The sequence below is a fragment of the Hylobates moloch genome, unplaced genomic scaffold, assembly GCF_009828535.3.
Source record: "Hylobates moloch isolate HMO894 unplaced genomic scaffold, HMol_V3 SCAFFOLD_17, whole genome shotgun sequence".
Classification (NCBI taxonomy): Eukaryota; Metazoa; Chordata; class Mammalia; order Primates; family Hylobatidae; genus Hylobates; species Hylobates moloch.
The window spans coordinates 9,590,464-9,618,219 of NW_026652292.1; the positions used below are offsets into that span (position 1 = coordinate 9,590,464).

Consider the following 27,756-nt stretch of genomic DNA (forward strand, 5'->3'; position numbering starts at 1 on the left):
ATAGCAAATGGTCCTGTTTTAGTTTAAAGAAAAATGTGTGCATATGTGTGTGTCTGTGTCTGGTCTGTAACTTTTTTTCTTCTCTTTAATTTTTGGATCTTTTTCTGCAATAAATATGAGCTACTCGTGTAATTATATGCAAAGGAAGATGTTACATTATGTTCAGTATGTTTTATTTATAAGTCAGGAAATTGTAGAATACTAGAGCAATATCTCCATCCAAAGAAGTTAAAAATGATTTTTGGGTGCTCCCTGGTGGGATGACAAGTTTTCCGGCACATTTATGCGAAAGCAGGTGGGTAGGTTAGCTGGGAGAATGGAGGTGGTGGCAGCGAACTCTTAGTTCCCAGAGAGGCTGGAAACCTCAGCGGCTTCTAAGTAGAGCCTGCCTGCAGCCCACTCTTTTCTATTTAAAATTAGATTATTGTGAAACATTTCACCGTATAGATGGAATGACCTATTTCAAAGGGTGCATAAGCTAGAGTATATTAAAGAGCATTTACCATAGTCAACAGTTACTGAGTTGATTATGCCGTGGTATGGATGTCAGTGTTAGAAAATCAGTGGTATTCTGTAGAACTTTAAAAATGTGAATATTTGTGATTTAATATTCTTCTGTAGGGCAACTAGGAGCCTTATTGAGATAAGTGGGCAGGGCTACTCGAGTCTTCTTGTTGTTCCATGAAAAATTATATTCTTACTAAAAATTGGCCGGGCGTGTTGGCTCACGCCTGTAATCCCAGCACTTTGGGAGACCGAGGTGGGTGGATCACGAGGTCAGGAGTTCGAGACCAGCCTGACCAACATGATGAAACTCTGTCTCTACTAAAAATACAAAATTAGCCGGGCGTGGTGGCACATGACTGTAATCCCAGTTACTTGAGAGACTGAAGCAGGAGAATCGCTTGAACCCAGGAGGTGGAGGTTGCAATGAGCTGAAATCATACCATTGTACTCCAGCCTGGGCAACAAGAGCGAAACTCTGTCTCAAAAACAAACAAACAAACAAAACAAAAACTGGGAAAAATCGGGCTGGGCCCCTGTGGAGTTGCTGTAAATATAAACTTTGTGCCTCTCATGCAGTGGTGGCGTGGCTGGCAGTGCCAAGAGTGACACCTGATTGCTTGGTCATTAGCTCCTACCCTGGGTTGAATTTTAGCATCTTACTGTATCTGCATCTGTGAGGTGGTGAGCCTCACACCTGAGTCTACGCTGTTTTTCTTTGTTACGAGGTCTGTTCGTCAACTTGGGCTGCTGCAACAAAGCACCATAGACTGGGTACTTATGCAGAATGGAAGTTTATTCCTCACAGTTCTGGAAGTCCAAGATCTTATACAGAGTGGAAATTTATTTCTCACAGTTCTGGAGGCTAGAAGCCCAGGATCAGGGCGCTAGCATGGTGGGGTTCTGGCCCGGGCCCTCTTCCAGGATGCAGACTGCAGACTTCTCTCTGTGTCCTCACATGGAGGAAAAAGGCACGAGAGAGCTCTTGAGGTCCTTTTTATAGGACACTAATCCCATTCATGAGGGCTCCACCCTTGTGATCTACTCACCCACCAAAGCCCCACTTCCTGCGCTATTCCACCGGGAGCTGGGATTTTAACATCTGGTAATACTTAATTAATAGATCTACAAAATCAACTATCAGTGTATGTATCCAGCTTGGTTCTCTCCCCGTGACTCCACGCTGCTGTCCATCTCTACCTGACGTCACCACTGGGTTGTCCAGAGACAGTCTCATACAGTACACTGAAGTCTGCATGCCATCTGTCCCCACGCCCACTCTGTCCCACATCCTGACCCTCTCATTTGATGGCAACTGCATCCTCTCAGCTGCTAGGGCCAAAACTTTCGGGTCATCCTGGACTCTTTTTCTATTCAACCTCACCTCCATTCTAACAGCAAATCTTCCTTTCCAGAATCCAAATTCGCCTCCCCAGCTGCTGCCCCCACCCTGGTGTGACACCATCCTCGCCTGCCTGGCCCCACAGTGGTCTCCCATCAGCCCTCCACCTCCACCCCATTCTTCTAGAGCCTGTTTCCGCCCAGCTGCCAGAGTGGATGCAGATGATTGGCAGCCAACGGCTCAGGACACTGCTCCTACTCAGGGGGTCCCCAGGGCCCTGTCCACGGTCTCTGAGACCCCCTGTTGCCTCCTGGACCCGGGTTACCCCTTTTTTTCTCACTCACTCTGCTCTAGCCCCGCCGGCCGCTGGGCTGCTCCCTGGATGCACCAGGCATGGTCCTGACTTGGGGCCTTTGCTTGAGCTGTTTTCTCTACTGGGGCATTTTCCCCTCTCTGTATCCGTGTGGCCCATTGCCTTGCCTCTTTCACACACGGGCCCCAACATCACCTCTGCCAAGCCCAGCCTGACCACCCTATTCCCTAGAGAGCTGCACCCCGCCCTGCACGCACCTTTTTTACCCCATCGCCGTCTGCCGCGCTCTGTCGTTTATTTCTCTATGAGCCCCATAGTTGGTGCATTTCCCTCCCTGGAGAAAGCACACTGCAGGAGGGCTGAGACCTCAGCAGTTCACTGATGTCTTCACGTCAAGGCCCTCACTCGAGTCAGTGCTCAACACACATTTGAGAAGGATCGAGCAGCTGGCTCACCCTAACCCATCTCTGAGAATTGGGACTCCAGGTCCCTGTCATTGCCTTGTCCAGCCCCCTGGAGGGTAGTGGGTGCCCCTCGGGGTCCCCAGTGCTGACCCACCATGCTCCAGCTCTGCCCCTCTGACCCGCTTCCCCTCTTCATTTCTAGACCGGCCTTATTGTCGCCTGCTACCACGGCTTTGTGGATACCGTGGTGGCCTTAGCAGAGTGCCCCCACGTTGACGTCAACTGGCAGGACAGCGAGGGGAACACAGCCCTAATCACAGCTGCACAGGCAGGTAAGAGCTGGCTTTCCCCTTTCCTCCCGGAGCTGTAGCCAGAGCACCGCTGCTGGGCAGCCCGGGCTTCTGGTGCGATGCAGTCAGGATGGAAATGATCAGAAACCATGTCCTGCTACCAAGGGTTGCCAGGGAAGGGCTGATCACTGTGACCACACGCTATGCATTTACCCACTTGTTCAGAATTCAGTATGGGCAGATCAAGCTCTGATACTGCCCAAAGTTTTTGAATATGAATCTGCACCAGAAAGCCACCCTTGTCACCGCTGCACCTGAAGCCTCACACTCCATCCTGCTCCCGAAGACTGGGGGTGGCATGAGGCTGGCAGACCCACCAGTGGAAGAGACACGATCATGTGTCTCAGTGATAGTTAATCATGAAAGTAGACAGGCGTAGAAGGTGACCTTGCACTTTACCTGTAGAGTTAAAGAAACACCAGAAACTGTTTCTGAGAGCTGTGAGAGTATCCGTGTAACAAGCTGGGACAAAATCAGTGGGAGCGTCTTCTGAGCGGGTATCCAAGCATGTGGCCCTCAGCCCATCAGTCATCAAGGGGATGGCGCTTATGTCCATATTGCCGAGTGCATTGCGACTCTCCTCCTTTGGAATTGTATCCAGACATTTTTTTGAGGACAGACATGAAACCTATGCTTGCCTCTTCATAATCACACTTCATTTGGAATAGTGGTCTCGACCAGGTTTATCACTGATCCCTTTCAAATTTCGTGGCCTCCAAAGATTCTGTCTGTTTCATCGGTCAGGTTCTCAACTGCAAGCAAAGAAGCTGCCTGTGGCTGAGCCAGGAAGAACAGGCGCTTGTGTGTTGAGGGAAGGAGGGGAAGCTTACGTGGTTGTCAGGGGTTGTTGAGAATCCCACTCAGGGCCTGGAAACTGGAGGAAGTGCCGCAGACCACAGTGTATGTTGATTCTGGTTGAGAAATGGCTGTGGCTGTCACCAAAAGGAGACCTCCTTGTCCCTTGTTGCTTCACAAGCCCCTGTACCAAAGCCACCCTGGGTGGATCTGATGGGTGGGGGGCCAGGGAAGCTGGAAAAACCCGTGTTTGACAGTTTCATCCCCCGTGGTGGGAGTGGTCTGGGCACCCCACTTTTCAATCAAGACGAATAGAGTGGGGAGCTCTCCAAACTTAGGAAGGGCCAGGGGCTGTGCTAACATGTGTTCACCTCCTCAGGTTTCAGAGCATGAGGCATCACTTCCATGGAGGCTTCCAGGCTTTGAAAGCCTAGCAAGAGTGTGAAAGGGCTTTGTAAGGCATTCAGTGATCCATTTCCTCTCATGGGCCAGCTACCATGTCAGGGACCAAGGATACAGAAGTGCAGGGCAGCCCCGTCCCTGAGTAATTCTGCAGCTCATGGGACAGAGAAACGCACGAAGCCCAGCGCCATCTGTCTGCTGGAGCTCGGTGCTGTGGGGCGAGAACACTCTATCTAGCCTGAAGTTCATGATGAGGGCTTGCAAGAAGGGGGTTTGAGCTGGGGCTGAGAGGGAGCTGGGCCGTTCTCAGGAATGGCGAGTCTTAGGGACAGTGTAGGTGGGCATGGCTGTAGGATGGCGTGTGTCTAGGAGAGACGAGGGAAGGATGGGGACCAGACCATTAAGGGTCTAAGCCCAATGCAAGGGAATGTATTTCAGTAGCGTGAGGCTCTGTGAGTGGTGACAGGGGTGAGAGGATCCTGGGGGCCTAGCAGAGGGCTCAGAGCACAGGGAAGGGCTGGGAGCTGTGTGGCTGTGGTGGTGATGTGGGCCATGGAGGAGAGCTGGGGGTCTAGGATGGCTTTGGGCTTTGGGACAGGGGATAACACCAACTGCAAAGGGCATAAGTAAAAGAAGATGAATGGGAGGAACATTGGTTTTGAGCTGGCTATCACGACTTTGAAATGCTCTGAGACCTCTAAGTAAAGAGTTCTCCATGGCAAGTCAGGAAGAGATGGAGCTCCAAAATCTGATCCCTGCTAGAAATACAGATGAGGGACAGGTGTTGCTGGTGAGAGCTGGGACAAGGATTAGGTCATGACGGTATGAGAATGTACGATAAGAAGGGATTTCTTTTCTTACTGATCTGCCAGAGCTCTTTGTGTGTTAGAGATAATAGCTGTGCTTTGATACCCATGAGGTACTTTCCAAAGTCTTGCCTATTTGCAGGTGTTTTGAGTTTGTATTCACCCATGATTGTTTCTTCAGAGTCAGGAGCACATTTTGTATTTTTGGCAAGAATATGGCATTGGCCATGATATGTCCTTGGTGTGTCCTGTCAGGAGCACATACTGCCAGTTTGTCCTGGTGTGGGTGATGCTAAATTTGACGAACTGCTTACATTTCTCCATTTTAAAGGCAGATATTTCCCCTCTGTAATTAATAAGTAACCTGCAAGGTGATACTCAGAGATTGTATGAATATCCTGTTTCCCCACCAGTTTTTGCCATTGATAATCCTTTTCTGAATCATTTATTTTACACTTATTATCTGATATTTTTCTATAAAGAAGAGCTTTCCTTTAGCCCCACCCTTTTTTCAGTACCATTACTCATTTTTTAAAAATTTCGTGTGTTCTACTTCAATAACGCCTTCGTTCTTTTCACTGCTGAAGTTATCCCAAACCCAGCCAGTTGGTAACCCTGAAGATGGCTCCAGTGTCCTTTTGTCATATTTCTGTCAGTTTTGAGTATTTTCTTGATTTATGGCACATCAAAGTGTTCCACATTCTCCCTGGACTTTCCCAGTCCCCGTCTGTAACCAGCTGTATCTTCAAGGAATGATAGTTCTTTTTTTAGTGGGGAATACTATTTAGAAACCAAAATCTGGGCTCTAGCTGTGTTCATTCACGCTAAATGTTATTGCTTCTAGGCATTTCAGTGAGCAGAGTTAGAAAAACAAAATATTAAAAAAATAAGGATACCTCCAATCCAAATGCAACACCAGTCTTCCTCCTTTTCACCCTTTCCATATGCTTCTCCCCATTCTTTGTCAGCAAGAAACCTGGTTTGCAGCAATCACAATGCATTTACCCATTTTGCTGTCCTACGACAGATGTGCACAAAAGGTGGTGATACTAAAGGATAATTTTCAAAAGCTTAAAAATTTGACTCTTAGGTGGATAGAAAGTGAAAACTCATTAATTAGTGACGGGCTAGTAATTACTTAAGGCCAGTTCAAAGGAAATTTGAAGAACAGGCACATAGAGGCAATCACAAATGCTGAAATACATCTGCTAATAGATGCAAAACTGGTTATATCCTATAAGGCAATAGAATATAATGTTGTGGGTTATCTTTTCTATAAGGTGATGTTATGGACTGAATGTTTATATCCTCCCCCTCAAATTCATATGTTGAAACCCCAACCCCAAATATGATGCATTAGGAGGTGGGGATTTAGGGAAGTAATTAGGTTTAGATGAGATCATGAGCGTAGGGTCACCATGATGGGATTAGTGTCCTTATAAGAAGAGGAAGAGACCACAGCCCGCTCCTTCTCCAGCATGTGAGGACACAGTGAGAAGACAGCTGCCTGCAAACCAGGAGGAGGAGCCTCATCAGCAAAGGAATCTGTTGGTGCCTTGTTCTTGAACTTCACAGTCTCTAGAACTATGAGACATAAAAGTCTGTTGTTTAAGCCACCTAGTCTATGGGATTTTGTTATAGCAGCCTGAGCTATAACAGGAAGTAAATTATCTCTCTACCAGATACAATGCAATCGCCTTGCTGTGGACAATCAGTTTTGCAGCTTAACTTCTACCCCTGTAGAGTTGTGGAGCAGCCTAGGAACTAAATACAGCCAGAGGGTCCCCTGGACAGCACCAGAACCCAGCATCCGGCACCAGCACCTTCCTGGAGGGAAAAGAGACCCAGTCACCTCATTAGCTCAGTTTCCAGCTATGGACAGTTTTTTTTTTTTTTTTTTAACCAAAGAGTCAGAAATTAGAATACCGCCACTGCTACCAGCATCAGACCTGCTAAGTAAAAGCCCATATTTCTTTGTAGTTGTTTTCTTCCAACATATTCTACCAAAAGTTATTGGTCTTACAGTGCCACATTCAAAAACGCAGTTAAATTTTTTTTAACTTTATGCAGTCTCTCCAGATTTCAAATTGCTTCCCTTTCCACAAATGCTTATGTTTTTCACTGAGTCAGTGACCTACTGAATTTTTCTAAGAATATGGATTGTTAAAATTTGAAAAATGTTCTTTTGCTTCTTGCAGCAAACCAATTTTCAAATTGTTTCCTAGACACCAGACAACCAGGGAGCAATCATTCTATTTCAGATGAAGATGCTGCCCTGAAACCTGTAGTCCACCCCCTTCTTTTTGGATCTCACTGTCTTTACACTGATCCAGGGTTGGTTTTTTTTGTTTGTTTTTTTCCTGGCTTGCTCGTTCTTCTGCAGGGACTGCGCTCATCCTTCTATGGTTTATTTAAGTCAAGGATGCCACAGGTCCTCTTGGAGATCGGAGGGCGCTCTGGCAAAGGAAGAAGGAAAGGGCTCCAGCTGCTTTCCGGGCTCAGCACCCAGCAACCTGGGGCATGGTGGGAAGAACTCGGGGCCAGATGCAGGCCACGCAGCCACTCCCCTCCTGGGATGTGTAGTTTTACTTCCAAGTTGAGTGTGGCATGGGAGCCTGTAACAACCAAGGGGAGCCCCCACCCTTTGCCTGGTGGCACCTCAGGGGGAAGGTGGCACCGGGAGCTTAGTGCCCTCCCTGGCTTCATGTGCCTGGGGTGTTGAAAAATGGCATCAGAGGGTCTCAAAGCATCCCCATAGACCACCTCTCCTTTTCTGCCCTTCTATCTGTGCGGCGTTGCCAGAATTTTTCAGGGTTCACTGAATTAGGTGTAATACCCCATCCTCTCCATCAGCAGAGACCTGTCCCTGCCATTTTCCTTAAGGAACAGAAATTGGGTGGTGTCCCTCGATGGTTCTAGTCACACTCCTGGCTTCTCTCTGTTGCCTTTGGTCACAGATCGTGTCTTCACCTGCTCAGGCTGCGATAAGGAAATAAGCAGCTCTGTGGGGCCTCTTTTGTGAAGGCACTAATCCCACCGCGAGGACCCCTCTCTCAGGACCTCATCACCTCCCAAAGCCACCTGCTGTAGTGTCGTCCTGGAGGCAGGATTTTCGCACAGGAATTTCGGAGAACAGAAACATTCAGACTGGCAGGTGGGAAGCTGGGTAGGAGCGAAGATTCCTGTGTTCTCAGCTCACTTGCGAGCTGGCCCGCCCAGGGGGAGCCGTGCTGCCAGACAGAGCTGGAGTCCAAGTCAGGTAGCAGGATCAGGTGGCCAGGGTGTGTACCAGGCTCTGGGCTATCCTGAGGGCAGTGTCACAGCTGGAAACCCGCCTGGGTGGACAGGAGGAGGCGGGCAGAGGCCTCAGCCGTTACCCTGTGTCCTCCACTTGGCCTGGCTGATGTTCTTGGAGGCTGATTTTAAAATACAATACACAGTGTTTTGGGGGAAAATAACCCCACGTGAGCAAGGAAATTACAGGTGACTATGTCTTCCACCTCACTCTCAGCCCTCTCTTTAGTCTGCTCTCTGGAGATAACTGTTGTTAATGATTTGATGCCTAGATGGGTTTACTCTGCCTTTTAAAGAAAATCATTATTACAATGTATTTTTTTCTTCTTATTTTCTTTCTTTCTTTCTTTCTTTCTTTGTTTCTTTCTTTCTTTTTCTTTCTTTCTTTTTTTTTTTTTTTTTTTTTGAGTATGAGTCTTGCTCTATCGCCCAGGCTGGGGTGCGGTGGCGTGATCTCAGCTCTCTGCAACCTCCACTTCCCAGGTTCAAGCGATTCTCTTGCCTCAGCCTCCCGAGTAGCTGGGATTATAGGCACCAGTCACCATGCCCAGCTACTTTTTGTATTTTCAGCAGAGGTAGGGTTTCACCACGTAGGCCAGACTGGTTTCAAACTCCTGACCTCAAATGATCCACCCACCTTGGCCTCCCAAAGTGCTGGAATTACAGGCGAGAGCCACCAGTCCTGGCCTTTTTTTTCTTTTTTACTGGCTTTTGTTATCTTCCCCTATTACTGATTTGCTTGAGCTCTCTGTGGCCGCCACTGTGTGCGCCCACCCTCTGGCCTGGGCTCTGATCCCTGGACACCCAACCTAGGCTGCTGCCTGAGGCTTTGGGACTGAATTGTTGAGGTTGCATAGGGAGGCAGAGGGGAGAGGGACTTTACACCATTTAAACAAACACAGATTAAAAAGCTTCCTCATGTGTGTCTTAATTGCCTCAATGTGCCGAAGAGATTTTCCCTAATTTCTTTCTGAACCTCCAGGGGCTGCCCCTGTCCCCATGGGCATAGTTGCCTTAGACACTGGCTCCCAACCTTGCACCTCCGGCGTCAGCATCACCTGGGCTGGCTCATGTGAGCATTAACACAGATCTGGTGGAAACACACATTGCCGGGCCCTGCCCCTGGAGTCTTTCTTTGAATAGGCCTGGGGTGGGGCCCAAGAATGAGCAGATCAACAGGTTTCCCGGTGAGGCTGATGCCGCGGGCCCAGGGACCCCACGTTGAGGATGGAGAGCTTTGAGGTTTTTATGCCTGATGACGGCAAAGGACCCCCTCAGTGGGCACTGAAGACCAGCAGAGTCACAGACCCTGGGAGAGATGTCAGACACAGAGGCATCACGGAATTAAAGTGAAGATGAGGAAAGCAGGTGAGCATCTGTTCACGACGTTCCTGTGCTGTTTTGCCAAAGAGGCTGTTTAGGCCCAAGCAGGTGATGTCCCATTTTAATCAATTTCATAACCAGTTTTATTTATTTGATGATTTGTTAATTTCAAAGGTTGTCCATGCAGATGTGCTTACAGCCAAAAATGACTACAAAAGTATTATCAGGAAGGAAGAAAAAGATCCCTCCTCAGTCTTCCAAATATTGCAGTTCCCTTATCCGCACTCAGCAGTCACCTCTTCAGACATCATTCAGTCCTTCCCAAACACACACGTATGGATGTGCGCTTTTTATTCACATGACTAGGCGAGTTCTGTTGAGATTGTGTTTTTAGTGGTTTTGTTCACTTAGTAATTAATCTAGAAGCTCCTGCTGCGTCGGTGTCCCTGAGCCCGGCCGGGCGCTCGTAGCCCTACCTTCCTGCATGGGATGTGTGGCTCATGCCCAGTTCCCCACCAAGACTTCGAGTTTGAGAGGCTGCATTATGACTGGCTTTCACTCACTGTGGTGGACCCGGTTCTTAGGCCAGTTCTTGGACATGAAGTACTTGCTTCCTAACTATTTGTTTGAAAAGAGGATATTGTGTAAAATGCATGAACCGTGGTATACTTAACTGTCCCAGTTACTGCACAGGTGGGCTTTTGAGTTAACCAACGGCAGCAAGGCTGTAGTGAAGTCCTTGGGTCTGGGGTGCATCTCTGAGGAGAGCGTGTTAGGGTCCTGGCAGGAAGCATGTTGGACGACAGGTGTGCTCAGAGGGCTGAACAGAGGAATTGATAAGGGCCTGTCAATTATGGGGAGAAGGGTAGAGTTAAGGGAACCAACTTTGAAAGGATTAAGGGGAGGGGCTCTGCAGAGAGTGACCCAGGCCAAGAAGCTGGAACCTGAGAGGCAGGCTCGGCCTAGAATCCCAGCCAGGGGCTGGAGTGGGAGGCAGGGCCAGATATCCCGCTCCTTCCACCCTAGTCCCCTGCTGAGCCAACCCAGAAACCTCACTGGGGCGGAAACTGGGCAGGTGCTGTTGGTGCAGGTCACCTTCCTAGGCTGAAAGCAGGGCAAGGAAGAGGAGAAGCAATGTGCAGACACACTCTTAGAACAGAATTGCTTCAGCAAGCGCTGTGTCTGGTTTAAGTGTACGCAGCTGCCAAGCGGCCTTTAGAAAGCTGTGGCGATTTCTCCTTTCGCCTGAGTGTCCAAGAGTGTTCTTGCCAGCCCTGGCTGAGATCAGTCTTTTCAGTATTTCCCTACTCAAAATGAACCAAAACTCTGGTTTTCAGTTGTATTTCCCCAGCTCTCTTTTGAGCCTAGTACCTGTTAGGATGCTTTTGGCTTCAACCACAAGGACACTGCCTTCTCTTGCAACACAAGACAGCTGCAGGCGATGTTGCAGCGTTGCTTCACTGAGTAGCTGGGTGATGCTGGGACCTAGAGCCACTTCTCAGAAATACTTTCGCTTTTTCCTTCACGGTCCCGAGGTGGCCCCAGCTGCTAGAAGCGCCACGTTGCAACACTCAGGGACATCAACGAAGAGGAGCAAGTCCCTGTCGGCATTTCCTTTTATAAGACAAGAAAACATTTCCAGAAGGCTCCAGCAGAGTGTCATTGCCATCTCACCAACCAGGGTTGCGTCACAAGCCCAAGCCAAACAGTGACAGAGGATGGCTTGTGTAGACAGCAGTCACACTAAGCAGAATCAGCATTGTGAAGCGCAATCTTAAAGCACCCATATGTTTATATTATTTGCTATGGCAACTGGGTCGGTTGTCTGAGAGTTGGGCGCTCTGGGTTTCTGGAGGACACAGCATTTATGAGTACAAATTCGGATGCAAATGCCTTAATCTGCCTTTTGAGTCTAATTTCCTCGGCTATTTAATGCACAATAAAAATACAGCCAAATCTGTACTAGGTCTGCAAGTGGAGAGAACGTATGAAAATAAATCCTCATGTAATCCCTAAATCTCATTTAGCCAGTCATTTCAACTTTCACCACTGCTCTGCTAACAAAAAGTAAGATAACCAAAGAAATGAATAAGAAGTGCCATGGATAGAATTGTGTGTTTATTTCTGTTTCCTTGTGCTTTCACAGAATAGCATGGACGTGGTGAAGTGAGGAAACGCCAGGGGTCTCTTTGAGCTGGTGATGGGATAGAGCCCGTGAAGCTTGTTTTGGGTATAAGGAACCTCTGATGTGTGTTTGCAACTTGTTATTTCTTGAATTTAATTGTAAAATTCTGAAGGCTATGTGCTGAGAGCCAGCCTGGCAGGACGCTGCCCAGGGACGGGGACGGAACGGGAGGGATTCTCAGGCGTAGCTGTGGTTCCTGAGCTGAATCAGGGAGAGTCCCAGTTCAGAGGAGAATTTATGACTTGGTCAGAACCCAGGAACAACGCCTCCTCATGTTATTTATCTTACTTTATTAGCAGTGCACATGACCACGATCTTAGTGTGATCTCATTGTGATGTTCATGTTGTTTTGAAGTGCTTCCTTTTTTCTCAATTTATACCGTTTCAAATAAGAGAGTAGAACTTGGCGAGTCTCGGTTTCCCAGCATTGCCTTATCTTTTCCTGTGAGCTTTTCTCAGCTCTTCTGATTGGCCACGGCAGTGCCACACCCCTGCCCACTGGCCAGCCAGGAGGGCTCCTCAGCCAGCTTGGGGCTTGCCTGGCTTCTCCTTCAGACCCCTGCCTGCCCTGCAAAGAGCAGGGATGCTGCCCTCCCCTACTAACCCTGCCCCTCCATCTGCATGGTAAATGCCTTATGCTAAGAATTCCTGGAGTCTGTTCAGGCTGCGTGGCTGGTATGATGTCATATTTCCAAGGCCGACAGCCCCCTCTACTGGCCTGGTCTGGAGAACTGCAGTTTGAGTGCCTTGAGTCAGTCAATCTTAGACAACCCAATTCTGTAACATTTTCCCATTTTTAGAGCAGTTTGTGTTTATTGCCTGTTTTTTTTTTTTTTTTAGATGGAGTTTTGCTCTTGTTGCCCAGGCTGGAGTGCAATGATGTGATCTTGGCTCACTGCAATCTCCGCCTCCCGGGTTCAAGTGATTCTCCTGCCTCAGCCTCCCGAGTAGCTGAGATTACAGGTGCCTGCCACCATGCCCGGCCAATTTTTTGTATTTTTAGTAGAGATGGGGTTTCACCATGTTGGCCAGGCTGGTCTTGAACTCCTGATCTCAGGTGATCCACCCACTTCGGCCTCCCAAAGTGCTGGGATTACAGGCGTGAACCATTGCGCCCGGCCAGCCCAGCTAATTTTTATTTTTTGAGATGGGATCTTGCCATGTTGCCCAGGCTTGTATCTAACTCCCAGGCTCAAGTGATCCTCTAGCCTCAGCCTCCCTGGCCTCTTCTGGCCTTGGCCTCTCTGCTGGGATTACAGGCATGAGCCACCTTGCCCACCCTGATACTTTCAATAAATAAACTTTTCCCAAAGGAGAAGTAGGAATGTTTCAGCCTTTTCATCTAATGCATATTTATTGAGCACCCCAGAGCATGCAGTCAGTTGGAAGTTTTAAGCTTGTGAGCTGGATAATGAGGGCTGTGGCGGCTGTGGGAACCCACCTGTGCATGGGAACGTGGACGATGAGACACTGTGGGTCAAGGGGTACCAGGGAAGACCTGGTGTTGGAAAGGATGGCTCATCAGGTCACCAGGTAAAAAGAGGAGGCAGAATATTCCAGGCAGAGGGACTCCTTGTGCAGAGGCCACTAGATTAGAGGAAGTGTGGCTCGTGGGTGAATTACATGGAGAGCTGGCTGTGTGACCATGAAGTGGATTGGGAGGGCATTGGCGGTGAGAGCTGAGGGTGAAGAGGTAAAAACCAACCCATTGAAGAGTTGAGACCTCATCTAAAGAGCAGAGCCCATGGAGAGTTTCAGATGAGTAGTGGGGATGGTCAGAGGCCCCTGCTGGTGTCACCATGCTACTGGTGTGGAGAATGAATGGGGGCAGAAGTGGGACCAAGGAGGCTAGTCAGGACGGGAGCTGTGGCCCCATGGGGATGTGGTAGCCCAGGTCAGGGATGGAGAAACAAGGGCAGCTTTAGGAAATTTTAAATTTTTTTTGTAGAGATGAGGTCTTGCCATGCTGCCCATGCTGGTCTCAAACTCCCGGGTTCAAGTGATGTCAGAGGTGCAGTTGGCAGAATGTGGTGATTGCTTGGGTGAGGGAGGATGTGGAGGGCTTGAGACTGAGTCCAGCCATCTGGCTTGGGTGATGGGGTGACTGGTGGTGTTCATCACTGAATAAGGGATGTGGGAAAGGAGCACCTTCGGAGGAAAGACGTTTGGGGTTTGATGCATTGAGTTTGTAGGATACCCATGATGAAATACTCAGTAGACAGATACTCAGGTAAAAAACTGAAGAAAAGAGATAGAACTAGAGAGAGTTGATGTGGAAGCTTTAGAGCTGAAAATTGGATCCACAGGAGTGTATAGGATCACCAAAGGAGAGAGTATGAGATAAGGAGGGGGCTTAGCAGGCAGCTGAGGAACAGCAGCATTTCAGGAAGGAGAGAACAGGAGCTCAGAACATTGAGAAGGCGGAAAATCAGAAGGGTGAGCATCTGCATGTCCATGGAAAGAGCGTGTTTCAGAAAGGATGAAAGAGAGGAGTGAATGGGAAATGCTGGGGAGATGTTGATTGTGATGAGAACTGACAAATCACCATTGAGTCTCATTGTAAGAAGGTCACTGGGGACTGCTGGGGGTGGTTTCAGCAAAGTCAGAGAGTGTCGGTAGCAAGAGTGAGAGTAGATGGGTCTGGAAGCGGACTGAAGCGGAGTTGAATGGTTGATGGAGGGTGGCGGGAACATGAAGACAGGCCCACAGGGGTTGCTGTGAGTCACATATGCTTTTAAGATGAGAGACCCTTGAGCATGCATGTCAGCTAGTTATTGCTGTGTAACAAACAACTCCCATGCTCTGGGATGTTTTTATTGCTTGTGCATCTGTGGATGGGCTGGGGATCTGTTGATCTAAACTGTCCTTGCTCAAGTCTGTGGGCAAGTCGGGGACCTGTTCTTAGGCACTTCGGCCGAGGCAGCTCTGCTGCGTGCATTACTCATCCTCTTCCTGGGAACAGCGAGCCAGCCTGGGCATGTTCTTCCTGGGGAGACAGCTGAGGCACAAACATGCATGAAAGTCTGGATAAGTGCATTTCAACCTTCTGCTTCCATCACGCCTGCAAACATCCCATCGGCCAAGGTTCCACTAGACAGAGAACTGGGAAGTTACTTAACAGAGGGCAGTGTGAAGAATATGGGCCATTAGTGCATTGTAGGAACTAAGGGCCTTCTGAAGGTTCCCTGAAATCAACTTGCAAAAGGCAGGTGAATAAGAGAAGAGGCATACAAAAGTACTTAACACGCGTACATGGGAGCCTTCGGAATGAAGACCCAAAAATGCAGGAGGAATTTTCCATTTTTCTGCTTAGGTTCAACAAAGTGTGGACAGTTATGTAGAAATATAGTTGGACAGGCCAGGCGCGGTGGCTCATGCCTATAATCCCAGCACTTTGGGAGGCTGAGGCAGGAGAATGGCTTGAACCCAGGAGACGGAGGTTGCAGTGAGCCGAGATCGCACCACTGCACTCCAGCCTGGGAGACAGAGTGAGACTGTGTCAAAAAAAAAGAAGAAGAAATATAATGCTAATAGACTGAGTAGGGAAACCCCACAGGCCTGCCTGTCTCCTCAATTCTTCCAGGTTTCTCTGAACAGCACTCCTTCCTTCTGGGAATGACCCTCCCTGGAATGGGGGTCTTATGACCTACAGTCAGACATGGCAGGTCAGATAATTTCTTTATGTTAGGGCAGTATTTTTAGGTTTTATGGCTGGCTTTAGGGAAAGGGGGTTCTGGTTTCAAGGATCTGCCTTGGGGAAGAGGGATTCCAGTTTGGATGGCTGGCCTCAGGGAAGAAGGGACTGAGAGATGGGAGGGCAGGAGGGCAGAGAGAAACCTTTGCTTCTGAGGCCTTCACTGTGGGGTATTTCTGAGCCCCAAAAGCATTCTGAGGGAAGTGGGTCTGCAAGGAAGGGGAGGTTGACGAGAAACAGGAGGGATCTGATAAATATTCCACAGCAGTAGGCAGGGAGTGGCTGTCAAGCAGAGGAGGGGAGGAGCAGGGTTCAGCAAGAGGAGAATCCCCTGCGTTTTCAATAGGAAATGCGAACTGAGGACTGACAAGGTTCATAAACTTGGAAAGAAGGGCTTCTCATAAAGGGTTGCAGCCTGCAGGGTGGCCATTGTGGCAGGCAAGCAGCGCCACTGGCCAGAAGCCAGAAACAGACCCTTCCAGGGGCAGAAGAACAAGACAGAAGAACAATGCGTGCTGAACGAGGTGGCTCAATGCACATATTCCACAAGCTGTGGGGGAAGCATTGAATATCGATGAGAGGAGAAACACGCACATGTGCAGTCGAGCTCCGTGCCTCTCCCTGGGACCTGTGTTCAAAAAGCGACAGCGTTAGCATGATCTGAGGGTGGAGTTTTCAGGCCCTGACTTCAAAAGGTGAAGCAGAGGACATGAAAACCCTCACTGCGCGTCCTCCGTGGACCGGCCGGACCCACTCCGAAGCCACGGGCCAGTGTCTCTCATGAGGACAGAATGCTGGTCGGTTGTTTCGTCCATACTGCGGAAGGGTGGGGCCGCATCAGGCAGTTGGTTTATATCAGTGGAGGGGTCTTTAGAACGGGCTGGTTTCTGTTTAGACTTAGGAAAGAAAGCCTCACGGTGGTTAGCAAGGAATGGGTATAACGAGGCGCATTGCCCTTCTATCCTGTCATAGCCGGGACTCAGTTTTCAAGGGTTCTCTGGGGTCCCCTTGGCCAGGAGGGGGTCGGTTCAGCCCGTTGGGGGGCTCAGGATTGCACTTTTCTTTCTCGGAGGCCCGTGAATGTTGGCAGCGTGGGGGACGACGGGGGAAAGCCGAGGGACTTCCCTTCTGGTGGTTTCTGTTCCCTCTGTGAACTTGAAGATGAGTCATCCAGGAGAGGGGCTTGCGTGAGGTCAGTGACTTCCATGTGAAAAGTCTAACATTTTCCCGACGGGGCCTGGGGAAGAGCCAACCAGGAAGCACAGGAGCGCTGCTGGGCCAGGCCGAGAAGCCGGTCGGGCCCGGGTGGCGTGGGTGTCCACCTCTCTGTGTCTCCCAACGAAGGCACCTTGGCATCCATGCAGAGCGGAACCAGGGCTGCGGCGGGGCCAGGCGTCATTTCCAGCTTTCCTCTTTTGCATACCACAGACCTGTCCATCCACGCATTTAGGAGCTCTCTGAATCAAGCACCCCTCTCCCTCCTCCTGCCCGGGGTTGGGGGCAGGGCTCCATCTCTGCCTCCTGAATGCTCCCATGGCCTCCTGGTGAGCTCCCCACCACTGGGAGAGCCTCAGGTCCAGGGTGGAGAGGCCCCACACCAGGCCGCACAGCCAGCTGTGAATCATCCTCCTGACCTTGCACTCGTTTTGAACGGCTCTGTGCTAGTTTCCCCTTTTTTATTTTTATTTTTATTTACCATCCGCCATTCTCCTTTTTTTTTTTTTTTTTTTTTTTTTTTGAGTGGGTCCTGTCTGTCACCAGTTAGTGCAGTGGTGGATTTGGTCATTCAAGCGATTCTCCTGCCTTAGCCTCCAGAGTAACTGGGACTATAGGCGCCCACCACCACGCCCAGCTAATTTTTGTATTTTTAGTAGAGATGGGGTTTCACCATGTTGGCCAGGACGGTTTGATCTCTTGGCCACATGATCCACCCGCCTCGGCCTCCCAGAGTGCTGGGATTACAAGCGTGCGCCACCGTGCCAGGCCTATCTCCTCTTTTTTTAAAATAAACTTTTGATTTGAGAATAGTTTATGCTTACAGAGAAACTGCAAACACTGTACAGAGAATGCCTGTGTGCCTCACACCGGTTCCCTCTGTTGTTAAGATCTGATGCCCGTAATGCGTTGGACACAATGAATGGACCTGTGTCAATTCACCATTATTAACTGAAGTCCGTTCTTTATTCAGATTTCCTCAGCGTTTCCTGGATTTCCTTTTTCTGTTGCAGGATCGCATGTGGCATTTAGCACTCACGGCTCAGGCTCCTCTTGGCTGTGAGTTTCTCAGACTTCTCTTGTTTTTCATGACTTTGACAGTTTTGAGGGGGACTGGTTGGGTACATTGCAGAATGTTCCTTAATTTGGACATGTCTGATGCTTTTCTTGTGATGAGACGGGAGTTACGAGTTTTTGGAGGAAGACCCCCGATAAAGGGCCGTTCTCAGCACATGGCATCAGGAGACGCGCTACCAACCTGACCATCGCTGATGATATTGGCCTTGGTCACCTGGCTGAGGTCATGTTAGCAGGTTTCTCCATGGGGAGGTTCTCTCCCTCCTCCCCTGTTTCCATGTAACAGTCTTTCATGGGAAGTCAGTGCACACAGCCCGCGGGTTAAGGAGAGGGGAACACATTCTACCCCTTGAGAGTGGAGTGCCTGCCTGGATTACTCAGAATTTTTCTTCCAGATTTTTCTATTCTGCTAGGCATCTTTTACACATATTGTCTCCTGTAATTTTCACAAATGGGAGGTTGATATTATCCCTCATTTTACAGATTTGGAAAAGCTGACTTCCAAAAGCCACCCAGATTCTGAGTGGCAGGCCTAGGCCTTGAACCTGGCTGTTCTCAGAGCTAGCTCTCTTCAGTACTGAGCTCATTGTCTACACGTGTCCCAGTGACGTGATTTCATTCAAATTCACTTCCTCCCTGGGTCATTTGTGACCTTCTCTTAAGCAGGGTAGGGCTTATTGGGGGAGAGGGGGTGTTCTGGGGTTCTCTAGGTGAACCAACCCTTTAAAAGGGCTTCTCTGAGGATTTCAGGAACCAAGTCTGATTCCATAATGTCCAAGTTGAACTGGGCTCAAACTAGATTTTTTTTATTTTTTATTTTTTTTGAGACAGGGTCTCACTCTTGTCACCTAGGCTGGAGTTCAGTAGTGTGATCTCAGCTCACTGCAACCTCCACCTCCTGGGTTCAAGCAATTCTCCTGCCTCAACCTCCTGAGTAGCTGAGAATATAGGCATGCACTAGCACACCCAGCTAATTTTTGTGTTTTTAGTAGAGACAGGGTTTCACTGTGTTGCCCAGGCCGGTCTCGAACTCCTGGTCTCAAGTGATCTGCCTGTCTTGGCCTCCCAAAGTGCTGGGATTACTGGAGTGAGCCACTGCGCCTGGCCTCAAACTAGATTTCAATATGATGTGTGTTTGGGTTCCCTCGTGCAAGGAAGGCTGTGTGTCTCATATATGTAAAGAAAAGGAAAGCTCCCTTTGGTTACTCATCATGGTTTTTAAAGAAGAAAGGTTAATACTTATACATTCTTAGAAGTATTGGGTCCACCTTTGATTTCCATTGAATGGGGTCATCTGTGTGATGAGAAGTATTATTCTGCCATCCTGGGAAAACCCGTGGGAAGCAGGGCGTGATTTCTTGGATCATCGAAAGCTCAGGCCTGTAGTCAGAACAAGTTGGCTGCATGTTGGTTTTTCTGGACTCAACATAATATGCAGAACAGGTCTGTATAATGGGCGGTTTGCTTTGTGGACTTTCAATTTTTCCTCTTTCCACCTGTTCAAAGCGCTGAGGATATATCAGTGCAAAGGAACATCCTGCAGAAGATTGTGATGGACACGCTATTTCACAGTTTAAAGAAATGGCTCCAAACGAATTGCAATTCATTTTACTATGGCCCTGGCTAGATCTGACAGGTGCCGCCAAGCATTTAACTGGACCATAAACCAAACCGAGATCAAAGGATTTCCCCACCTTCCCACACCGCCCAGTTGAGAGTAATTCAGCAGCTCTGGGTACCTGACAGCTGGCTTTAGCCCTGCTCCGCACATAGTAAAGGACGAGGGAGGGTAATGTGGTGTAAATGACTCAAAAAAGCACCAGCGACTGGCTGTGAGTCACGCAGCGAGGGGATCGTGCCGTTTGTTTCATGCTTATAACCTGAACACTGTTAGACTCATCAGGGCTTCCTTTTCAAAAAGATACATGGTTCCCCTTTTCACATTCGTGGAGAGCTCAGGAGATGGGCTGAGGTCAATGGTGAGCTTGCTCCTCAGGAGAGTTCACCCCTGATTTTGGTTGCCTGTTCCTTCTTCACTTGGATTGATGAAGAGCAAACCCACAGGATTTCATACTGGTGGGGCAGCAGCCTGGAGTGGCCCTCAAAGGAGGAAACTGGGTTCCAGCCCCAGTAGTACTATCCCTCGGGGTGTGGCTGGGGAGACAGAAGCCACTTGATATATCAGAGGGTTTCATATTTGATTTGCTGAACTGAAGGGGCTGGGGGAGCAGAGGCCAAGGGCGCCCAGCCCTGCCTCCTGGAAATCTCAGCTGCAGCGGAGAATCCTGGAAGCTGCTGCAGCCTCATGCTCACGTAGTATCTGTCCTGTCTGCAGAGGTGGGCTGGGCTGGGGAGGCCCCTCAGGTCTCATGCCTGCCCGACCCCAGAGTAATGTCCTTGCCACCTCTCTCCCATCCCAAATCTCAGCCAGTGCCACCCATTGGAAGTTTCTGTGCAAACCAGATGCCTGTGGGGATTCTGGGCCCAGGGCCTGGCTTCTCCATAATTCAGGGGTTCCTGGGGAGAGGTGATGCCAAGCTAAGGAGAGAGTGCATAGAAATGTCCACGAGGCCCCTGCAGCTGCGACAGTGGGGGCTGAAAGGAACACGCTTGAGTTGGAATGCGTAAGTGGGGATTTCTGAGCACTGTATCATCAGTGCATGAGAATGGGGACTGTGGCCAGGCACAGTGGCTCACGCCTGGAATCCCAGCACTTTGGGAGGCTGAGGCAGGAGAACTGCTTGAATGCATGAGTTTGAGACCAGTCTCGGCAACATTGGGAGATCCCATCTCTACAAAACAAAAATTTTTTTTTTTTAATTAGCTGGGCATGATGATGCTCGCCCATGAGCCCAGTTACCCTGGGAGGCGGAGGATCTTGAGCCCAGGAGGTCCACACTGCAGTGAGCTACGATCATGCTCCTGCACTCCAGTGTGAGTGACGGAGAGAGACTCCGTCTCTTAAATAAAAAGGATAGGAACTGGGTACCCAGCACCTCCCGTGGGGTTCAGGAGGAGAGACTCGGGCAGATTGCTCATATTCCCAAGGGTTTCAGACCTCAACAGCAGGGGCCTGGATGGAGGTGGCAGCTAAGGGGAGGGTGCAGCGGAGGGAGAGAGGAAGGAAGCTCTTTCCACCAGGTGTGGTTGGTCACGAAGGAGTGAAGTCTGAGCTTCGGGGACAGTGGTTCTCACCTGGGGTGTTCTTGCCCCACTGATGGCGGTTTGGTGGTGTCTGGACACAGTTTTGGTTGTCACAATCTATGCGGGAGTGGGGGTGGTTGCTACTGGCATCTAACGGGTAGAGACCAGGGATCTGCCCAGCGTCCTGCAGTGCACAGGGCAGTCCCCACAACCAAGAGTCATGCGGCCCCCTGTGCCGACTGTGCCAAGGCTGGGACGGACCCTGCTCCAGGGCACTGAAGTAGGGGAGGGGGAGGTGTACTCACACAAGGACTTATGGGCTAGCAGGCATCAGGCGGCATGGACAGTTGACCCAAGAGGATGCCCTCCCTCTCCATTTTGGTTTTCCATGGGTGAATCCTGGAAACAGCACTGTTGCTGTGATGTTCTCTTTATTCACCATTAACTGAGAGCACCATGGGTGCGCCTGGGAATGAGCAGAAAGTTAGGTCCTTTTTGGAGGTGCAAGGTGAGAAAGGGGAGAAATCTGTGTTCTCTGAGAAATCTCCTTACCTGCTTTGCTTTATAGCTGAGGGCCTTGCCTGCGACACTCTGTGGGATGTGTGTGGAGGTAGGTAGGTAGTTAGAGAGAGAGAGAGACACACACACACACACACACACACACACACACACACGGCGGCAGGGGGAGGGGAGGTGGCGGGTACGGGTGGAGAGAGAGACTCCTGCTTCTGGGTGGGAACAGAGGGTGCCAGCGTGAATTGGCACTGTCCTATTGCTGTGATGGTGACTTTTTCCTCCCTGCAGCTCTGGAGCACTTGGAAGTGGTTCTGAAGCTCATTTGCAGCTTTGCATCTGTTTGCACGGGCGTCTCCTGCTGGGAGTTGAGGCTTCCTGCCCGCATTGGCTGTCTGAGGCTGCGCTCCCTACCTGCCCACAGCGTCCCTGCCCCCCACATCCACCCCCAACAGTGTGATGGGACAGCTTGATGGGACAGTGTGATGGGAGTGCTTTGTGGTAGGGGACCTGCAAGAACCCAAAACGGCAGCGCTGCAGCCAGGGCGGCGCCTTCTGCTTTCCTCTGTTTCTTGGGCTCCAGGAGAATTCTGTCTTGGGGTCCGAGAAAAACTCACAGCAGACCGGCTGCCCCAGGGCTGACGCGGTGTTTCTTTCTCTCTCTGGGAAGGCCTGGCTGGAACCAGCACATTTTGTGGAAGTGGGAACCAATACACGTGTACGCTTCTCTTTACAGGGCACGCTATCATCACTAACTACTTGTTGAACTATTTCCCTGGTCTTGACCTTGAAAGGAGGAACGCGTTCGGGTTCACCGCCCTGATGAAAGCTGCCATGCAGGGTCGAACGGACTGCATCCGAGCCCTGATGCTAGCAGGTATGTCCACCTGCCCTGTACAGCTTCCGGGGGCCCTGGGACACCAGAGTTGCTCCTTTGTGGAATATGTTTTGAGATTAATCACTCCCATAGAAACAATGCCTAGTTGCTGCAATAAATAATAGTTTCTTCACTGACATATACTTCTGTAATTATCTGAGTTTTTAAAAAAGCCAAACACAAATGCTTTCAGGATCATAGAGAGAAGCCACAGCATTGGTTCCCTTCAGGACGCCCCTTCCTGATCCCTGCTGAGCTTTGCAGTGGGTGGCACCTTCCCTCACCTGCCGTTTTCCTCCTGCCCACCCATTCTACACCCCAAGCCCTGTCCATATCTGTTCCTCCTCAGAAAGGGGTGATCTCTTGGCTGTAAATGCAAGAGTGTGCTGTTGAAGGTGGGCGTAGGGATGGTGGGAATGGCCCAGGCCATCCTAGGTCCCTGCTTGCTGGTGGGTGGCATTGCATAGTAACGTTAGGAGGCGATGTGGAGTTGCATGTTAATGTTGGGATGTGATGTGGAGTTGCATGGGAGTTACATGGTAACATTAAGAGGCAATGTGGAGTTACATGGTAACGTTAAGAGGCAATGTGGAGTTGCGTAGTAACGTTAGGAGGTGATGTGGAGTTGCATGGTGACATTAGCGGGTGATGCGGAGTTGCGTGGTGACGTTAGCGGGTGGTGCGGAGTTGCGTGGTGACGTTAGGGAGTGATGCGGAGTTGCGTGGTGACGTTAGGAGGCAATGTGGTATTGCATGCTGAGTGTGTGGCAATTTCCATTTTCTATGATGTGTCATAGAGTGGAAAATTCTCAGGCTATCAACCTGGATCATCCCCCCTTTGTCTTTTGCGCCATCTTGGAGGACGCACTTTCCTGTTCCCATCTGTGAAATGGGAGTAATGACCTCTTTCACCCTCACCTCCCTGAGGCTAAAATATGACAATACTTTATACACTCCTAAAGGCTATCCACCTCAATGAGCTGCTAAGCTAAATGCCACACAACTGATAGCTTTAACTCTCTTCTTCACTCTGAAATAGAATCAATGATCATCCTTTGTGCAACCTCATCGGGTTATTTTGAGAATTAAATGAGGAAATATGTGTCAAGCACATGTCGTGTTAGATTCAGTTGGCAGCTGACATCTCAGTGAATGTGCGATGCTGCTTTCACCATTACTTAATTCTGTTATTTTAATTTCTCTTTATTTTTGTTCTTGGCACTGGGTTCAGCCAGTCCTGCTTGGCGCTGCAAGTTCCTAAAGAAGTGGATTTCCTCTCTGTCTTAGTTGTTCTGCTGCTATAACAAAATACCTCACCTGGGTAATTTATAAACTGTAGAAATTTATTGCTCACACTTGGGGAGACTGACAAGTCCAAGATCAAGGTGCTGGCAGGTTCGATGTCTGCTGATGCCCATTCCTTCTTACTGTCTCCTCTCATGGCAGAGGGGACACTTGAGGTACCCTCAAAACCTCTTTCATAAGGCACTAGTTTGATTCAGGAGGGCACGGCCCTCATGATCTAATCACCCCCTAAAGGCCTCACCTCTTAATACCATCTCAGTGGGTCTGAAGTTCCAGCATAGGAATTTTGGAGGGTCATCAACATTCAGACCACAGCACCACCCCTGTCTTGGTTATCCTGAGGGTAGCATCAGAGTTTTCCCAGGCATCAGTGCTTCCACTAATGTCACTTTTCTGTTCCAGGACCCCTGCTGGGCTCCCACATTTAGTTGTCTTCTTCTTAGTTGTCCCCAGTCGTCGTCGTCGTCTTCTTCTTCTTCTTCTTCTTCTTCTTCTTCTTCTTCTTCTTCTTCTTCTTCTTCTTCTTCTTCTTCTTCTTCTTCTTCTTCTTCTCTCCTCCTCCTCCTCCTCCTCCTCCTCCTCCTCCTCCTCCTCTCCTCCTCCTCCTTCTTCTTTTCCTTTCCTTTCCTTTTTTTTTTCACTCTGTCGCCCAGGCTGGAGTGCAATGGCGCAATCTCAGCTCACTGCAACCTCCACCTCCTGGGTTCGAGCGATTCTCCTGCCCTCCTGCCTCACCCTCCGGAGTAGCTGGGATTACAGGCACCTGCCACCACGCGCAGCTAATTTTTGTATTTTTAGTAGAGACGGGGTTTCACCATGTTGGCCAGGTTGATCTTGAACTCCTGATGTCCCGTGATCTACCCGCCTTAGCCGCCCAAAGTGCTGGGATTACAGGTGTGAGCCACCGCGCCCCGCCCCAGTCTTGGGTCTGTGAAGTTTCTGTCATAACCTGTTGCCCATGACAGGACAGTCTCGATTCCAACCACTGTGCAGCACCGCCCAGTCTGAGCCTGTCTGTTGTTTTTCTCGAGATCAGTCTGGAGTTACAGGATTCACAATTGCTTCAGATTTATTTTTCTTTCTGCCTTAACCTTAGGGGATTCTTTAGTCTTAGGAGATGCTATAAGAAAAATAAGTTCAGTGAATGAGAATAGAGGCTTCAAAGATGAAAACTTTCTTGGAAATAAAAAAAATCATGACTAAAAATGAGTCCCATCGATTGTACTTTTGATTCAGAGATGATAGTTTCATTTAAAAAAAATGAGATATCAGTTTCAACAGAGTTTCGGCCCTGCCTGCCCTTATCAATGAGAAATGGTTCCTACTAATTAAATGGTGATTGTGTGATGCTTTTGTGTTTGGCGGGAGCTTTAGACACTTTTACTATTTCTGGATCTAGTTATAATTGAGTGTAGATGTTTGGTAATTGACTTTTTCAACTGAACATTTATGATGTCAGTCACATCAGTGCACTTTCCCGTTGAATTAATTTGAACTGCAAACCTTTTTTAGGTCAGTTCCCCTCTAATCACTCCTTTTGACTGCCGTGCTTTCTTCCCTGGGTCTCCTGGGGGTTTCAGGCATGTGTGACAGCATTTAGAGGATTCCAGAAACACCTTGCACATCTCTTGGAACGATGAGTCTGCAGGCAGTGGGTTTGCTGCTGACATTGCTCTTCCCCCATCAATTATTTGGATACAAATTTGGCATTAGATTTGAGACTCTCCCTCCCCTATTCTGCACTTTGCAAGCCCATCCCCCATCACAGTCTAGAACAATCCACAGATTATTGTCTGTGGGATCCTCTAGTGAGTCTCTCCCTGTCCTGTACGAGGTACAGAGCAGGGAGCTGAACAGAAACAGTCCAGGAGCCAGGACCCAGTTTCAAATTCGTCTTCTCCACTTCCCATCTCTACACCTGCAGCCTGTCACTCACCTCTCTGGGCCCCAGTTTCTTCTTCTATAAAATGAGGCTAATGATAGCACCCACTGCAGGAAGGCAGGATGCGAATTGAGCAAGTTCACAACAGAACAGCCCTCGGGTGCATGCTGGGCTTGGAGAAGCCTTCGGACGTGTTGGTTGTGATTATTGTTACTGTTGTCATTATCGTTATTGGTGAGTTTGTGCGTTCAATAGTTATCTGTTAAGTGAATGAAAAAATATGGTTTGTTTTTCCCTTAGAAAAATATCTTGTGAATGAGATACTTAAACTTTCTTAATGAGGGTAGTAAGCCCCTACCTCAGGGTTTTTGTTTTTTGCTTTTTTTTTTTTTTTTTTTGAGATGGAGTCTCACTCTGTCGCCCAGGGTGGAGTGCAGTGGCGCGATCTGGGTTCACTGCAATCTCTGCCTCCCAGGTTCAAGCGATTCTCTTGCTTCAGCCTCCCGAGCAGCTGGGACTACAGGCATGTACCACCACACCCAGCTAATTTTTGTATTTTTGGTAGAGACAGGGTTTCTCCATATTGGCCAGGCTGGTCTCAAACTCCTGACCTTGTTATCTGCCTGCCTCATCCTCCCAAAGTGCTGGGATTACAAGTGTGAGCCACTGCACCTGGCCAGGGGGGTTCTTAATTTCAGCACTACTGACGTGCAGAGCCAGATAATGCTTTGTTGTGGGGGCTGTCTTTCAAATTGTAGGATTTTTAGTGGCATCCCTGGCCTCTACCCACAAGATGACGGTAGCACCTCCTCAGTTGTGACAACCAAAAATGTCTCTAGATGTTGCTAAAAGTCTCCCAGGTTGGGGGGAGAATTGCTTCCCATCGAGAACCACTGATATAAATAATTTAAATGGGAAAGGATATACAAAGTGAGAAGAGACATTTTCCCCTCTGTGTACTCTTCCTTGCTTGTTCTGTATTCCTCCCTCAAATAAAAGTGTGACATCTTGGCCGGGCACGGTGGCTCAGGTCTGTAATCTCAGCACTGTGGGAGGCTGAGGCGGGTGGATCACCTGAGGACAGGAGTTCGAGACCAGCCTGGCCAACGTGGTGAAATCCCGCCTCTACTGAAAATACAAAAAACATTTAGCCGGGCATGGTAGCACAAGCCTGTAATCCCAGCTACTCGGGAGGCTGAGGCAAGAGAATCGCTTGAACCTAGGAGGCAGAGGTTGCAGTGAGCTGATATCATGCCACTGCATTCCAGCCTAGGCAACAGAGTGAGACTCTGTCTTAAAAAAAAAAACAAAAAAAAAAAAACAAGAAAAGTGACATCTTGTTTAGGGAGCTTTTGAGCTGCCCTCTTAAGCTTTGGTTGTAGTATAGAACTTATGGAATATTTTCATCTTCTACTATTACTACTAAGCTTACAGTTCTCCCAAGAAAAGTGGGTTTTATTTTCCTTTTACAGTAGATGGGTAAGAATTAAAAAAAAAAAAGTGTTGAATTGCTTCCCCAGGACAGCAATAAGGACAGATGTTGATATATTTCTAAAATTCGCACAAATATTTTAAGTCTTATTCTTTCCATTTAAATATGTGATATTAAGAAAAAAATAAACCATTTAAAGAAACTAATAGCCAGAGCCTTTCTTTTAGATTGACACTTCAGATTGTAATAAAAAGTATAACTGGGTTCTGAGAGACTGATCGATTGCATCTTTGTTTTGGCTTTGCAAGGAGTAACGCAGGCTCTGCTGCAGAGCATCACACGGGGGTTGCAGAACCTTGGTAATTCACTGCAATATTAATGCCCACAGTGACAGGTCTTTTTAAATAGGTGGCTCTGAGAAGCGGATCGAGGATGTGATTTTTTTGTGAAGAGAGGCAGAATCTGTGGAGGTTGGCAGGTTCCAGGCTTGCTTAAGGGAGCTCACTTTTAGACCTGAAGTGTGGTGTAACTGCCACAGCCTTCAGGAAGCAAACACAAACAGCAATAACCTCAAATCTTCCTGTGATTCCAAGGAGCAAAGTGGATTTAAAGGACGGCGAGGAACAGAGATCAGAGATGCTCCCACTGTGGGTCAGAGGGTTGCTCTTGCCTCAGGGAAGCCCTGATACCTCTTTCTGGAAAGCCAGATGATTTCCAACCATATAGAGGTTTCTTTCTGTTTATAAGGAAAACTTAAATTTCCTATGAAGTGTGAATTTGCCATGTAGAATTGCTTGAAGTCATTAGCCAGAGAAGGATGAAAAGTCAAGCATTCTGTGTCACCTGAAAAGCAAACCTCGAGACAAGGACTTGGGGGCAGGTAGTTTTGCGGAACAGTG

At 48.8% G+C, this 27,756-nt stretch overlaps 1 protein-coding gene across 2 annotated transcripts in view; it reads left to right on the forward strand.

Annotated features, from left to right (window-relative positions):
• The window catches only part of ANKRD33B (ankyrin repeat domain 33B), a 106,607-nt gene that overhangs the window by 53,688 nt on the left and 25,163 nt on the right, over positions 1-27,756 (forward strand). For both annotated transcript variants that reach the window (XM_032135924.2, XM_058430123.1), the window contains exons 2-3: positions 2,766-2,895; positions 22,098-22,238. In XM_032135924.2, the coding sequence (XP_031991815.1) occupies positions 2,766-2,895; positions 22,098-22,238 (271 nt within the window). The remainder of the gene's footprint in view (positions 1-2,765; positions 2,896-22,097; positions 22,239-27,756) is intronic.